At 46.6% G+C, this 13424-nt stretch overlaps 1 protein-coding gene across 1 annotated transcript in view; it reads left to right on the forward strand.

Annotated features, from left to right (window-relative positions):
* Cfap58 (cilia and flagella associated protein 58) overlaps positions 1–13424 on the forward strand; it is a 112636-nt gene that overhangs the window by 63320 nt on the left and 35892 nt on the right. Inside the window, exon 15 of the mRNA XM_005352451.3 lies at positions 964–1068. Within this exon, the coding sequence (XP_005352508.1) occupies positions 964–1068 (105 nt within the window). The remainder of the gene's footprint in view (positions 1–963; positions 1069–13424) is intronic.

Below are 13424 nucleotides of genomic sequence, written 5' to 3' on the forward strand. Positions count from 1 at the left end.
CAGCATTCTGCTCTGTTTACTCCTCCCTCCTGTTTTAACCTATCAGGGCAAGCAGCTTCTTTATTTAATTAACCAATGACCTTCCTCCATCATATGTAGATCTTGGAGATTTCCAACTCCACATTAATTTCTATTTTAAAAAAGTACAGACTCTGGGGTGTGGTTGAAACTATCCAGCTGCTGTATTCATTCAAAGTGTCAGTATGCCTGAAAACAAAGCCTTGAAATCCAAGTGCAAAGGACAGATGGTCAGCGTACACCTGTGGCTCTTGTCTGACAGAAACACACGCAGCGGCTGAGGGAGCGTCAAAGCTGCCCACGTTGATTCCCTTTGAGTGCTCGGTGCTGCAGCTCTGTCCTGCTGCCTCCCTTTAGGCAGATGTTGCGTCCTGCAATCCTTCCCCGTTGTGGGCTGCATGGGATCTTCTGGTTGACAAGAATTTCAGGAAGTTAGTCCTGTGGAAACCTGAGGTGGCAGGGAAATTCCAGAGCAACCTAATGAGAGCCACAGACTTTGTAATAGTGCACGTCCTGAATCCAGCTGGGATCCTTCCAGCACTGGCCAAGAGTTCTTTGCTCCTAAGTTCTCCTGTCTGTAAAAGGGGAAGACTGATATCTCCTCACAGCGGTCACGTGGCTAAAGTGTGACATTCCATGGGAAGCACCAAGCATCACACACTGTTGTGAGATGCTTAGGGTCTGTCCTTCTGGTGGGGCAAACACACTCAGTTTTCACTTGCGGGTTAATCAGCACTGTAGTCGAGACAGCAGGAAACTGCGGTCTGCTCTTGGGAGCAGGAATTTATGTCAGTGTCATTTGCTATGCCTCTTTTCCTTTTGGGCTTCAGTTCTTTGTGTCCTCGGTCTTCAAGTGGGAAAGGCATTTTAAGAAAGCAGGCATTACTGCACACAGACCACGGAGCTCTGAAACTAATGCTGTCTCCCGTCGCTCTCCTTGCGCAGGCCAGTGACCCCAGTACCTTTGAGCTGATCCAGAAAATTCACACCCTGCAGAAGCGACTCATCAGCAAGACAGAAGAGGTGGTGGAGAAAGAGCTGCTCCTTCAGGTATGTCTCCCTGCTTGTGCTCCCCAAACAAACATGCCCATCTCTAGGAGCCTCAGAACTGGTGGCTTGGCAGTGGTGCATGCCTCGTCCTAAACTGTAGATGGCAACAGCGGCTCACACAAGAGCAGACAGCCCGATTAATTGTTCTTTTATGCTGCGATCACTGATATTTCAAGAATCCCAGAAAATGAAGTTCAAGGCTAGACTTAGGCAATGTGAACATTTTCTCACTTCCCTGCAGTTCTATTATTTGTCAAATTATTTTAACCACTTTTCTTCCTATCTTCATATAGTGTGAAGTGCTGTGATTTCAACTTTGAAAATGGTTTTCACACAGAGCACAAATGATCGTCCCCAGGAGGGTCTGTGTGAATGAAGCGGAAAGATGTGTTTGAGGATGTGGTGTGTGTGTGTGTGTGTGTGTGTGTGTGTGTGTGTGTGCACGGGCAAGGTGTGTGCACACTGGTGCACATTCACATGAAGGCTAGAGGAGGGTGCTGGCATCTTCCTTATAGCCACCCACCATATTCTCTAGAAACAGATTTTCTCAGTAAGCCTGAATCTTGACTAGGCTGGCCGGAGAACAAGCTCCCAGGATCCACTTGTCTCAAGCCTCCTGATGCTGGGGTTACCGGAATGTCTGACATGCCTGGATTTTACATGGATGTACAGGAGTCAAACTCAAGTCCTCAGACTTGGATAGTAAGAGCTCCTGCCCCCGGGAGCTATCTCCCCACCCCGGCTTTGAGAACTTTAGGAGGTAAATCCTGGCAGTTTATCCGTCATGGAGGCCATCACCACCAGCTGCTGCTGATGCTGCTGCTCCTCCTCACTCCCAGTGCTTCCTCCTCCTCCCTCTCCCTTCCCTGCCTCTCCTTCATCTTTACCAGGCCATCCCTTACCCTGTGCTGGCCATTGTGTGGTGTGGAGGCTTTAGCTATCCTGTCTCATTTCCTCCGAGCAGCTCATGTGTGAGCCAGATCACTGTAGGTGGTGGTCAGAAAGCTGGGGCCTGGAAATGTAAGGATAAGGTAAGAAAGGCAGGTCTGGCACCAGGTGGTCAGGACTGGCATTCTGCGTCTGCTGACTCGCGGCTATGTGATTGTTATTTCTCTGCACCTGAGGTCCCCAGGCTCTATTAAGGACAATAGAACCCATTAAGATGAGCAGCGTAGGCGCTGAAAGACCTTAGCCACACTCAGTTCGTATTAAATATCGATTCCAATGTGACCTTAACTGTTGGGTGACCATCTGTAGGAGTAGGAACTTCTATGCATGTGTGCGAGGAGCCTTTTGCCCCTCTTCTACTTTGTATTTGACCTTAGATGTGTTTTCCCCTAAAGTTGGCTGCACGGTACAGCACACAGCAATCGGGACATCCCTGCATGGAGTGAGCATGACATTTTCCTCCTGTCCTGGAGCACAGTGATGGAGAAGGCAGGTTCTGGAGTGGGCAAGCACTCTCTTCAGAGGTTGACGGGTTAGTGACTTAGGGGAAATCAGAGAGGTTTTTCAAACATTTTTTCCCCTTATGTAAAGCAGACATTGTAGTGCCAGCTCTCATTGACAATCATTCCTAACTTAGGGGTCTTTCAAGGATAGCCAATCAGAGCATGGGCATTGGGGACTCACCAGAGTGTGCACTGCGACTTTAAAAACTCTATTACAATGTTCCACACCCTGGCCAGACAGGTGGAGAGCAAAGGCTTGAGACTCCAGCCAGCCAGTCACCCCAGAACCCCCACCGTCCTTGACTTCACTCTCACCTCTTCTGTTACTATTGCCACTTTGTAAAATTGAATCAATTTTGTGTTGTGTCAAAACTCAGTTTTTAAAACATGTTGTTTTGTATTTTATGGAGAGTCTGTTCTGTTCTATGTTGGGGAACATAACTAGGAAAGCGTGTTTGTCCCTGGGTGAGTGACTGTGGGCCACAGAAGTGCAGGTGCCTGTGGGGACCAGGAACCTCTGATGCCCTGAAACTGGAGTTGCAGGCAGGCAGAAGCCTCTTGATGGGGGTGCTAGCAGCCAGACCTTGGTCTTCTGCAAGTGTTGCTAACCACTGAGCCATCTCTCCAGCCCCAGGCACTATAGCTATGTTATTTATTTCCTCTTATAGACTTGGGTTTTCTCTGTTCTTCTACTTTGTCGAAGCAGAGGCACAGTCATGAATCTCTCCTCTCCTTTCCCCCCCTCTCGTCTCTCCTACCATCTCATTTTATCTTTTCTCTCTTTTTGGCGTTGAGGATTGAACCATGCATGTTTGAGACAGGAGTTCTGTCCCTGAGCTATGCCCACAGCCCTTTTATTTTCTCATAGAGGCATCCTAGTCCATAAAGTACCTTTTAAGTGACACCCGAGTCCCTTCCCATAGGTTTTGATATAGATGGTATTTTTATTTAGTTGTAAATCTTTTCTCTTTTAAGAATTGCTCCTCCATTGAGAATAAGTCTGAAGGATCCCCGTTCTTTCTCCCGTGAGAATGAAGTGCACACTTTAAGGTCTTCAGATCCATGTGTGTTTAGGCTAACTTTCCTTCTGGTCTTCCACTGAGGACTGTAGTAGGTTTGGTCTTTGGAATCTAATACTGCCTCTGAGCATAAGTGATCACTTAGAAGTAAATGATCCTGGGGTTTGAAAAAGATGCATGTCTTCCACACATTATGAACTCACAGAGATCCACCTGCTCTGCCTCTCCAGGGTTAGGATTAAAGGCAAGTGCTTTTAAGGTCATGCTCAGCTTGGATTTCTTATAGTTATGTTATTTTTTTAACTTCAAACACTTTTTGGTATGATCATAAGGTGAGTAAAAGGGTATGATTTTTATTCATTTCTGGAGGAATTATTTATTCAATATCATACACAAGAATGCTAAGTTTCACCTGTTACTAGTATAGCCAGCAGCACTCTTTAAAATATTAGTATATTTTTGAATTTTGGTTTTTCTTTTTTGTATTTTGGGCAAATCCCTTGTAAAATAAAAAATCGTCTGGCTCTGGTTTTGTTTTGGGTGATATATTATAGTTCACTAGTGTTTACTATGGTTCCTCTTGATCTTATTTCACAGTATTTATCCTTACTTATTGTGTGTGTGTGTGTGTGTGTGTGTGTTTAGACATGTACATGCACACCTCACATATATGTGAGTGCAGGTATGCATGTCCCACGGTGTGTGTGGCAGTCAGGGGTCAGCCCTCAGGAGCTGGTTCTTTTCTTCCAGCGTAGGATCCACAGATGGAACTCAGGTCTTTTATCTGGGGACCCACATGCCTGAGTTTGTTTCTGTCAGGTTCCCTAGGCAATGTCACTCATTTAGAGTAATATTTTGTGTTAGGCTCTTAACTTGGGACTCTTTGGACCATTTTGTCGACACGTGTTGGGATCCTGGACTTGTGACAGGAGTTGGTACCTCTTCATTCCCAGAGGAACCTTGTTTTTCCCATGAGAGTCCAAGAGAGATGGGTCCTTGTGGTCTTCCCCCCAGAGGTGGAACATTTCTGTCTGTCTTTTTGCTTTTGGTGTAACTCTTCTGTGGAGGATCCCAGTCACCACCCTCAAGCTCACACAGGCTCAGACCCTTACTCTTGTCCTCCTGGGCCTCTTAAAGCCAGGTTTCTTACTCACTGAGTATCCCCTTGAAGGGTGGTTGCCATATGTCACAGTTCACAGCTTTAAATGCAGGACACCTCCTGATTTTGACAGTTGAGCCAACCACATACAGACTGCTTTGTGGTAAAAGCATTGCATCACTTTGGTTAGGGTATCACATGCTTTGTGAACACCACGGTTTAAGATTTCAGATTATTTAGTTGATAAATGGTCATCATTAGGAACTGTGTTGTTGGTATGAATGAGAAATGTTCCCCATAGGCTCAGGCATTTGGACACTTGGTCCCCAGTTGGTGGCACTGTTTGTAGAGGTGTAAGAGGTACAGCCATGTTGGAGGACATGCTGGAGGAAGTGTGTCACTGGAGGAGGTGGCCTTTGAGAGTGTACAGCTTCATCCTACTGCCTCTATGTACTCTCTGTTGCCTGCTTTCAGTTAAGACGCGATCTTCCAGTTTCCTGTGCTTGCCACCAAGCCTGTTGCTTACTGCCCTGCCTGGCGACCATGATAGACTCTTATGCCTCTGGAACTATAAGCCCAAATATATATATAACTATGTGCTCTTCCTCCTGTGAGTTTCTTTGGTCACAGTCACAGCCAATATGGAAGTAACTAATATAACTAATATAGAGGTCTCACCGATTGTCCTCCTCATCTGTAAATTTGGACCTGAGTGTGCTAATGGACGTCCGTGTTGAAGGGAGTATTCAGTTATTAGCAATACTATAAATAAAATCAATCATTTTGTTTGTCACAAAGCAGTTTTTATAGCTCTCCAAAGTCTCACCTCTTCTTGAGCAATCCCTCATTTAGTCTTTATAATTGGCTGCTACTAAGGGCCTTAGCAGTCACATATCCCCAGACAACAAGCCTTGATAAGTCAGCAAAGCATGAAATGTTCCACAGGATTGGTCAGTTTTATTAAAATAGTAGAAAAGTTCCCAGCACTTACAGAAGAACAATTTGTACAATTTTGAAGATCTGTGATTGAGTTCTTTCGAGTCCCTGGATAACTTTTAAGGGATGATTCTTTTTTTTTTTTTTCTTCTATGTCCTCGCGAAAGAGACACTCCACCATGTCTAATAAGCAGATAGAATGAAGACTGTTTCCTCCCTACTGGACTGGGGAGTGCCTTAGGAACTGGGAAGCTTCTCATTATCCCTCTGGCTTCTTTCCCGGCTAAGGGCTCAGCAGATGCAGATGTTTTAGTCACTTGCTTGCTGCTGTTATAAAATGTGACAAAAATGACTTAAGGGAGCATGGGTTTCTTTCTTTATTCTTCCTTTCCTTTCCTTCATTCCTTTCTTCCTTTTTCTCTTTCTTTCTCTTTCTTTCTCCCTCCCTTTCTCCCTCCCTCCCTTCCTCCCTCCCTCTCTACTCCCTCTCTCTCTTCTCCCTCCCTCCCTCTCCTTCCTCTCCCTCTCCCCCCTCTCTTTCTCTCTTTCTCACAGTTCAGAAGGACACAGTCAATCTTGGCAGGGAAGGTGTGAGAGGAGGAGCAATAGGTTGGCTTCTAGCATCGTGTGTATCTGTACTCCAGAAGCAGAGAGTGGAGCGAAATGCTGTAGGGGCATAGCACCTCGAGACTTGCTCCTCCTGGTCCACTACCTCCAGTGAGGCTCCACCTCTTACAGGTTCCACAGCCTTGCCAAATGGTGTCACCAGATGGGTTCCAAGAGTTTAGACATAGGGGAGACATTTCACATCCAAGCCATAAACATCCAGCCAACTCCTTATCCTGGGATTTTCACTGTAAAAGTGTGTTTCTTCTTCAGGGAACCCCCTCTTCCCTGGTTAGTGTTCTTGATGAAGCTCACATCACCCCTGTGGCTAATGCAATCATTAAAATTGTGCTTAGCATATATACTTGCATGTGTGTTCATGTGTGACAGTGCACATGTGTGTGAGATATCTGTGGAGGTCAGGGGTCAACTTCAGTTATTGTCCCTCAGGAACTGTCTACCTTGTGTTTTGAGAGAAGGTCTAGACTTATGGCGTAGGCCAAGATGGCCGACTTGAGCACTGCAAGGGTCCTGTCTCTGCCTTCCTTGGTGCTGGCATTATATTCATGTGCCACAGCACTTGACTCTTTCACGGAAATCCTGGGTCTTAGACTCATGTCTGTTCAGCAGATACTTTATCAACAGAACTACCCCCAGCCCACCATTGTGTGTTTTGACACTTTTGTGCTAGCCTATAGGCTCCACAGAGGCAACTGTTTTTTTTCCAAAGCTGATTTCTGAGTCTTCCTATTGATTATCACAGCCCTAGCATCATCCCTACTAATGTCTGTGCAGCAACTGATTAATCCTGGAAGAACGGTGGTCCTCTGAGAAGTCGTATGTCTTACAGACATGGAGTTCTAATTTTGGGCCAACAAATTAGGGAATTATTCTTCCTGTTGCCTTGGTACTTTGCTATTAACTTTGCAGGGGTCTGAGTTTTACTCTTGGTTTATGGATCTGTCTGTGTTATCTTTGTATACAGAGGCAGGCTGACTCCCACGGGTGTGCTCCAAGTCTGCCCCTTGCTGTGAGTCTAGCAGACAATGGTCCCTGAGCTTCACATCGCAGTTGTGGTGGGAAGATAGAGAAGGCTGCGTTCTTGCCGTGATTGGAAACTTAGGAGTGGATGGGGGGATTAGCTTGCTGTTGTCTACCAGGGTTCTCTCTGCTTTAGGAAAGCCTGGGCAATCAAAACATATATGCATACGCCATTGCTATTACTCTGCTTAGCCCCCGTGCCTTCCCAGTCCACAGGATTGATGACAGTTTTCTTTAAAGACATGTGTGGGATCAGCTAGCCTGTGTGTGGTGATGTCTGTCATTACATCATCATCTTTGTCATCATCATCATCATCGTCATCATCATGTATCCCCAATAAATAATGAGCGTAAGGCAAGGTGTTGTTAGTACAGGAAGTTCAACCTCTTGTTGCAGGCACTTGCTAGCACAAGGCTCACTTAGAGCAGCAGGGATTTTCACCTCAAGTGCTTTAATAACTTTATCACTTTATTTTCATGGCTAGGCAAGAAATTAGAAGCAGTGAAGTGAGCTTTGCGTATTGGAATCAGAAATGTCTATTGTTGGTGCTCTTGGAGCTCAGAAGCGAAAAGGAACGCTGGGTACTGCAGCACAGGGCACTGTGGGCCCCTCTCTAGGAAAGAGCTATCAGAGTCAAGGCAAACCCAGGCTTATATGTTGCTTCATTTCTCAAGGCCAGCTGGAAATGAGCTTGGTATGTTGAGTATTACTAGCTAGCAAACCTTAAGAATATCAAATGGGTCTTTTAAAACTTAAGTCTTGAGCTGGAGAGATGGCTCAGTGGTTAAGAGCACTGTACACTCAATCAGACGACCCAGGTTTGGTTCCCAGCACCCACATGGCAGCCAACAACCATCTGAAACCCCAGTTCCAGGGCATCTGATGCCCTCTTCTGGCTTCTGTGCACACTGCCTCTACATGGTGTTTTTGAATATGTGCAGGCAAAAAATTAAAACGTACTAAAACAACTTAAACTAAAACAAAACCCACATGCCCAGCACCCTTGGGTGGCAGATGGGTGGTTTGCAACTCCAGCTTCAGGGCCTGGAGAGGAAGGAGAAACGAAGAAAGGACGTCATGGGCCACTTTACTCAGTTTGATTTCTTAGATCTCATTCACTGCTGTGGTTCCTCCATGGAAATGCAGAGCCCAAGACTGAAGGAGTTGAGGCGCCAGGCTGCTGCAGTGTGCTGGTGTGGGCGCTTGGAGGTGAATCCAGTGGAGAGGCAGGGAGGTAAAGAATGCTTTCTTGTGCAGGGTGGACAGGCTCCACGAAAGAAGAGCTTCCTCAAGCTCTCCCTTCTCTTGTGGACAACGATTCTTGCTTTATTATTGTGAGCCATTCAAAAACATAAAAGTGTGTCTGGAGCATCGGGAGAACCTTCAAGGATAGTCTCCACCCTCTCATGCAAGGGCAGCAGAAGCACTCTGTGTCCAAGGCTTCCCTGCGGCCAGTGCATTCCAGGATGAATGAAGCCAGTTGCATCCTCGTGACAGAAGCTCTCTCAGTTCTGTCATCGTAGTGCACTGTGACAACAGGATGCTGTGGGACTTGGACAACACTTTGGAGTGGGTTTGGGTACCCCAAATCAGATGCTGGGGGAGGGGAGGGAGCTGAAGGAGTCCAACGACTTCTGAGATTCTACTAGGAATCAGAGAAACAGCAGGAGGGCAGCATCCTCCAGGGGAAGGAGGCCAGGGTATCTGTTCACTCCTCCCTCTGAAGGGCCTCTGTTTGCCTCCACTATCTCATGAGATAAGCCCTGGCCAGAGGCAGGAAAGCTGAGTCTGTGAATGCCAGAGGTAGGGGCTGCCGGACTACTCCAGGAGCGGATGGCCATCCCAGTGACTGAGGCTTGCCAGCTTAAAAGGATGCATTTCAGGATGTTCCGGGGACAGGGCTTGGGTGTGAGAAGTGTCTGCTGTATGGGATCCAGCTTCCTGGTGGGTCCCGAAGACCTTCAGCCAGCAGACCACCCTAGATGGGACCCTCAGCAGTTCATCCCAGTTGTAATTGCCCATCCAGCTTTGGAGCCAGCGGTGGCATCTGCCATTCAAGTTCTCTCTGTGTCTTTGACCCAGGTCCCCCTGGCTGCTATTTCAGCTCCTACCCAGTAGTATCCAGATAACAAGAGAATGCTTTAGAGAAGGAGCCTCAATTTTGTAGTAATCACAGTCTTTCTTATTGAATGCTCAGCGTGTGCCAGGCACCATGCTTGCCCTCCCCAGAGGCCTCAGTGAGCCACATGCCAGAGAGTCAGGGCAAAGTGATGGGTGGTTTACCCGAGGAGTGCTACCATCTTCAATAAAGAAAACAATTGACCTTCCAGAATGTTCTCACTGAGTCAGCTTTACCTAGAGGACCCATTATACAGATAAGAATGATGGCGTTTCTCCCATGAGGTGTAGCAGCGGTGATGTCCTCCCGGAAGGGTGCTATTTCAGGTACGAAGATGACTGGAGACCCCCACGAACACCGATTCCTCGGTAATGACGCGGGTGAGAAATACGAGGTTGGGGAGTTCAGATGTGTCTTGCCTTCGGAAACCATCACACACTTCCTTTGGCAGGCACGCAGACTCCGAGGTAGTGGGCGTGGCCTCAGGTGCGTTAACCACGCACTGAGTTGGAAGCTGCGGCTGCTTTGCTGACACGTGGGTCCTGCCCTTCACGGTGAACTTTCCCGTTAACTTAATTTCATGACTGATTGGACAGAAGTCTAGTTTACTTTACTGTAAAATGGCTGGAATGAGAGGTGGCCGTCGACAGTTCTGCATGAATCTCCTTGTCTATAGGGGAACAACAAACCTCATGTAGCCCATTTCCACATAGTTCTCCACCGAAGAGTTGGCAATTTTCGTAACCTCCTGACCATTCCCACATTTATGGGACATCTACTAAAGTTGTTAAATGCCATGGGGATACTTGTGAGAGTCTTATTATTCAATTGTCATCACAAGCCAGTTGCTGTCACAGAGCCACTTCCTGTCACAGAGGAGAAATATCGTAAGACACAGGAAGGTTAAGACTTTTTCCCAAGGCCCTGTGACTGGGACCTGGGGGAGTATGGAATTATATGTTGGCGGTCAGCCTCCAGAGATTCTTTTCTACCACGGAATGCAGTGTCGAAGCATCCGGGCACTGAGTGCACCGTGTACAGACCACCCTGGGCGTGCTCAGAGCAAGCTCATGCTTGTCACGGCATCTAGAAACATGGCATTCCAGGCCTAGTCTGGGGCCAGGTCAGCAGCCCTGGCACCCCCGAGAGCTTTGCAGAATTGCTATGTTTCAGAGCTCTCCAGGGCCAGCATACCACAGTCTTCACCTTTACACCACCCTCGGTATTCAGGACCCCGTTTAGGTCTAGAAGTCGGTCACCTTCTCTTTGTGGGAGACTTCAGCGCTCCAAAGCAAGAGCCCTGTTGTGGGAAAACACAGGGGCTCCGGGCTCCTGGCCTTGCTGTCTTGTCTCACCTTCTCACTTTGGTTTCCTCCCCTGAAACCTGGAACTTGTCACCTTGTCAACACTCTCCAATTGTTGGGTGATTAATGGAAAGAATCATGTGACGTGCTTAGGAGAAAGCTTGAGATTTAGGCAATGCTAAAAAAACGTGATTTGATTTTGGTTGTTTGCAGTGATGATAACCCCAGGCTGTGGCCCTCAGTTTTCACACTCCAGGCACCTCAAATATTTGGAGGAAGACAGCAGATGTGTGAGTGTCCAGGATTTGAGGACTGTTGCTGGACCAGCAAATTGCCCACATTCGTGTGAAAAGTCTCAGGTGTTTCTTTGTTGATGGAGACATGATGATTTTGATCGTCTTTGATAGGAGCCTGAATAGATTTGGCAGGAGCTTCAGAGAGTTTTGAAGAACAGTGGGAGCGAGCCAGCCCTGCTCACGTTTCCGGAATGCTGAGTGGTGTCTAGCCACCTATGCTGACCATTCTGTTCCGGCTGCATCCACAGCAAACTCAGATAAGGGAGATGCTGCTGTTTTTATTCCATAGGGGAGGGAGGTGAACTTGGCCATGAACTTACACAGGAGGGGAAACAATACCTGGCCAAGCATTTACTGCTCAGAAATGTCAGCACTCTGATTATAACCCAAGGTTTGGGAAATGAAGGCATGGCGTGGGCTGTGCCTGACCCATTACGTGTTTCTCTGTGGTCCACAGGTAAAATGCTGGTCATTTATTTAGTTTGTTAGAAAAAAAAGCCCAAAAGAATAGTTCTCTCTCTCTCTCTCTCTCTCTCTCTCTCTCTCTCTCTCTCTCTCTCTCTCTCTCTCACACACACACACACACACACACACACACGCACACACGATATGAAATTTAGGGCTCCGAGTCCAGAAATTCAGCTTTAATTGACACACATTATTTACTTATTGACCACGGCTGTCCTTGTGCTATCAAGGTACAGCTGAGTAGTCGTGATGGAGACTGAATGGCTCATAAGGCCTCTGTATAGCACTTACCATCCGACCCCATACAGCAAATGCTTGCTGACCCCTCTTATAGACCTTAGTCATTGGAATTCAGAACACAGCCCCTAACTGCTGTTCTCTATTGCCTCCACATCACTAAACATTTCATTTCTGGGACGAGTTCCTGCCTGCCCCCATTCTAAAGTAATTGTTCAATTATTTAACAACCTCTTTAGGATTTGGAAGGCTGAATTCTAATATTGTGACCCAGTGGCTAGTGGTATAGCCTCCACTAAACATAATGCATGTTGGATCTGTTGGTGTCTGGACCAGAGGTGGTTCACCCTAGAGCTGATTGAGATGATTGGAGATGTTCTCTCACTAGAGAAACTGAGGCAGAGCAGTGTTGAGAGAAACCATGCAAGCTGGACCTCTCTGTCAGTGGATGTTTGCTCTTTAATAGAATGAAGGGAAGGAATGGGACGAGAGAGACACAGCTTCCCTGGAGCCTTGCTGGCCTGGGCAGAGGACAATAGAAGATTTAGGAATAGCCGTGAGCATCTCCCCAGTTTCCCACAGTATTTTGTTTATTTACCACCTCTTCTTGGGACTTTTGAGGGGTGCCTGCTTTCTTGTATGGGCTCCTATGGGAGGAGGAGAGGAACAAGCTCTCCTCCTAAATACTCAGCACTCCCCCAAATAGCACTGTTAGTGGACTTGGGGGTGTGGCTGGCTTTTGTGGACTGTCAGCCCCCAAATCATGACACAGAGGCTTTTATTAATTATGAATACTGGCCTTAGTTTAGGCTGCTCCCACTAGCTCTTATAACTTATTTAAGCCCATTTGAAGCATGATTAATAAAAACTCAGAGACAGATATTGGGGTTCAACCTGAAGACCAGAAAAGCAAAGCAATTAGCCACTTACTCTTACCCCGACCTCAGTTCAAAAATGGTGGTCCTGCCTCCAGGAAACCTCAGCATGAGACTGAGACTGAGAGCTGTCTCCTCCTGTTTTAGAATCCTCTCCAGTTCTAGGATTAAGGGCTTGCACCACTACTGCCTGGTTTCTATGGCAAGCTAGTGTGGCTACTGGGATTAAAGGTGTGTCATTGCTGCCTGGTCTGTAAGGCTGGCCAGTGTGGCTGTTTTACTTTTCTGAACTTTGGGCAAGTTTTATTTACTAAAATACAGATGTAATGCCACTACACCCATTTCTTTTTATCTGTTTTGCCTTGGAGTTTTTGCCTTTCTTTCTTTCTTTCTGTATGCTCCACTTCCCTGTTTCCTTTATGTCCAGCTGACTGGCTTGCTGGATGTCTCCCTCTTTCTGTCCCTTGCTCTCTCCTTGAGTCTAGGTTCCTCCCTCCTACATATTCTCTCTGCTCACCAGCCCCATCTAACTCTCATCTGCCTAGCTATTGGCCATTTAGCTTTTTATTAGACCAATCAGGTGCCCTAGGCAGGTAAGGTAAAACAACAACAAATCTTTACATAGTTAAACAAATGGAGCATAAATAAGCCACACACCTTTACATAGTTAAAATAATATTCCATATCATAAATATAACAAATCTTTACAAAGTATTATTCCACAGTATGGGGAAGCAGTCTGTTTCCTGAGAAGTCAAGTTCAGCGGCCCATCCTTGAGAAAGTCAATTAAAACAGCCTTTACATAGTTAAAATAATATTCCATATCATAAATATAACAAATCTTTACAGAGTATTATTCCACAGTATGGGAAAGCAGTCTGTTTCCTGAGAAGTCAAGTTCAG

This window comes from Microtus ochrogaster, chromosome 8, assembly GCF_000317375.1.
Source record: "Microtus ochrogaster isolate Prairie Vole_2 chromosome 8, MicOch1.0, whole genome shotgun sequence".
Lineage (NCBI taxonomy): Eukaryota > Metazoa > Chordata > Mammalia > Rodentia > Cricetidae > Microtus > Microtus ochrogaster.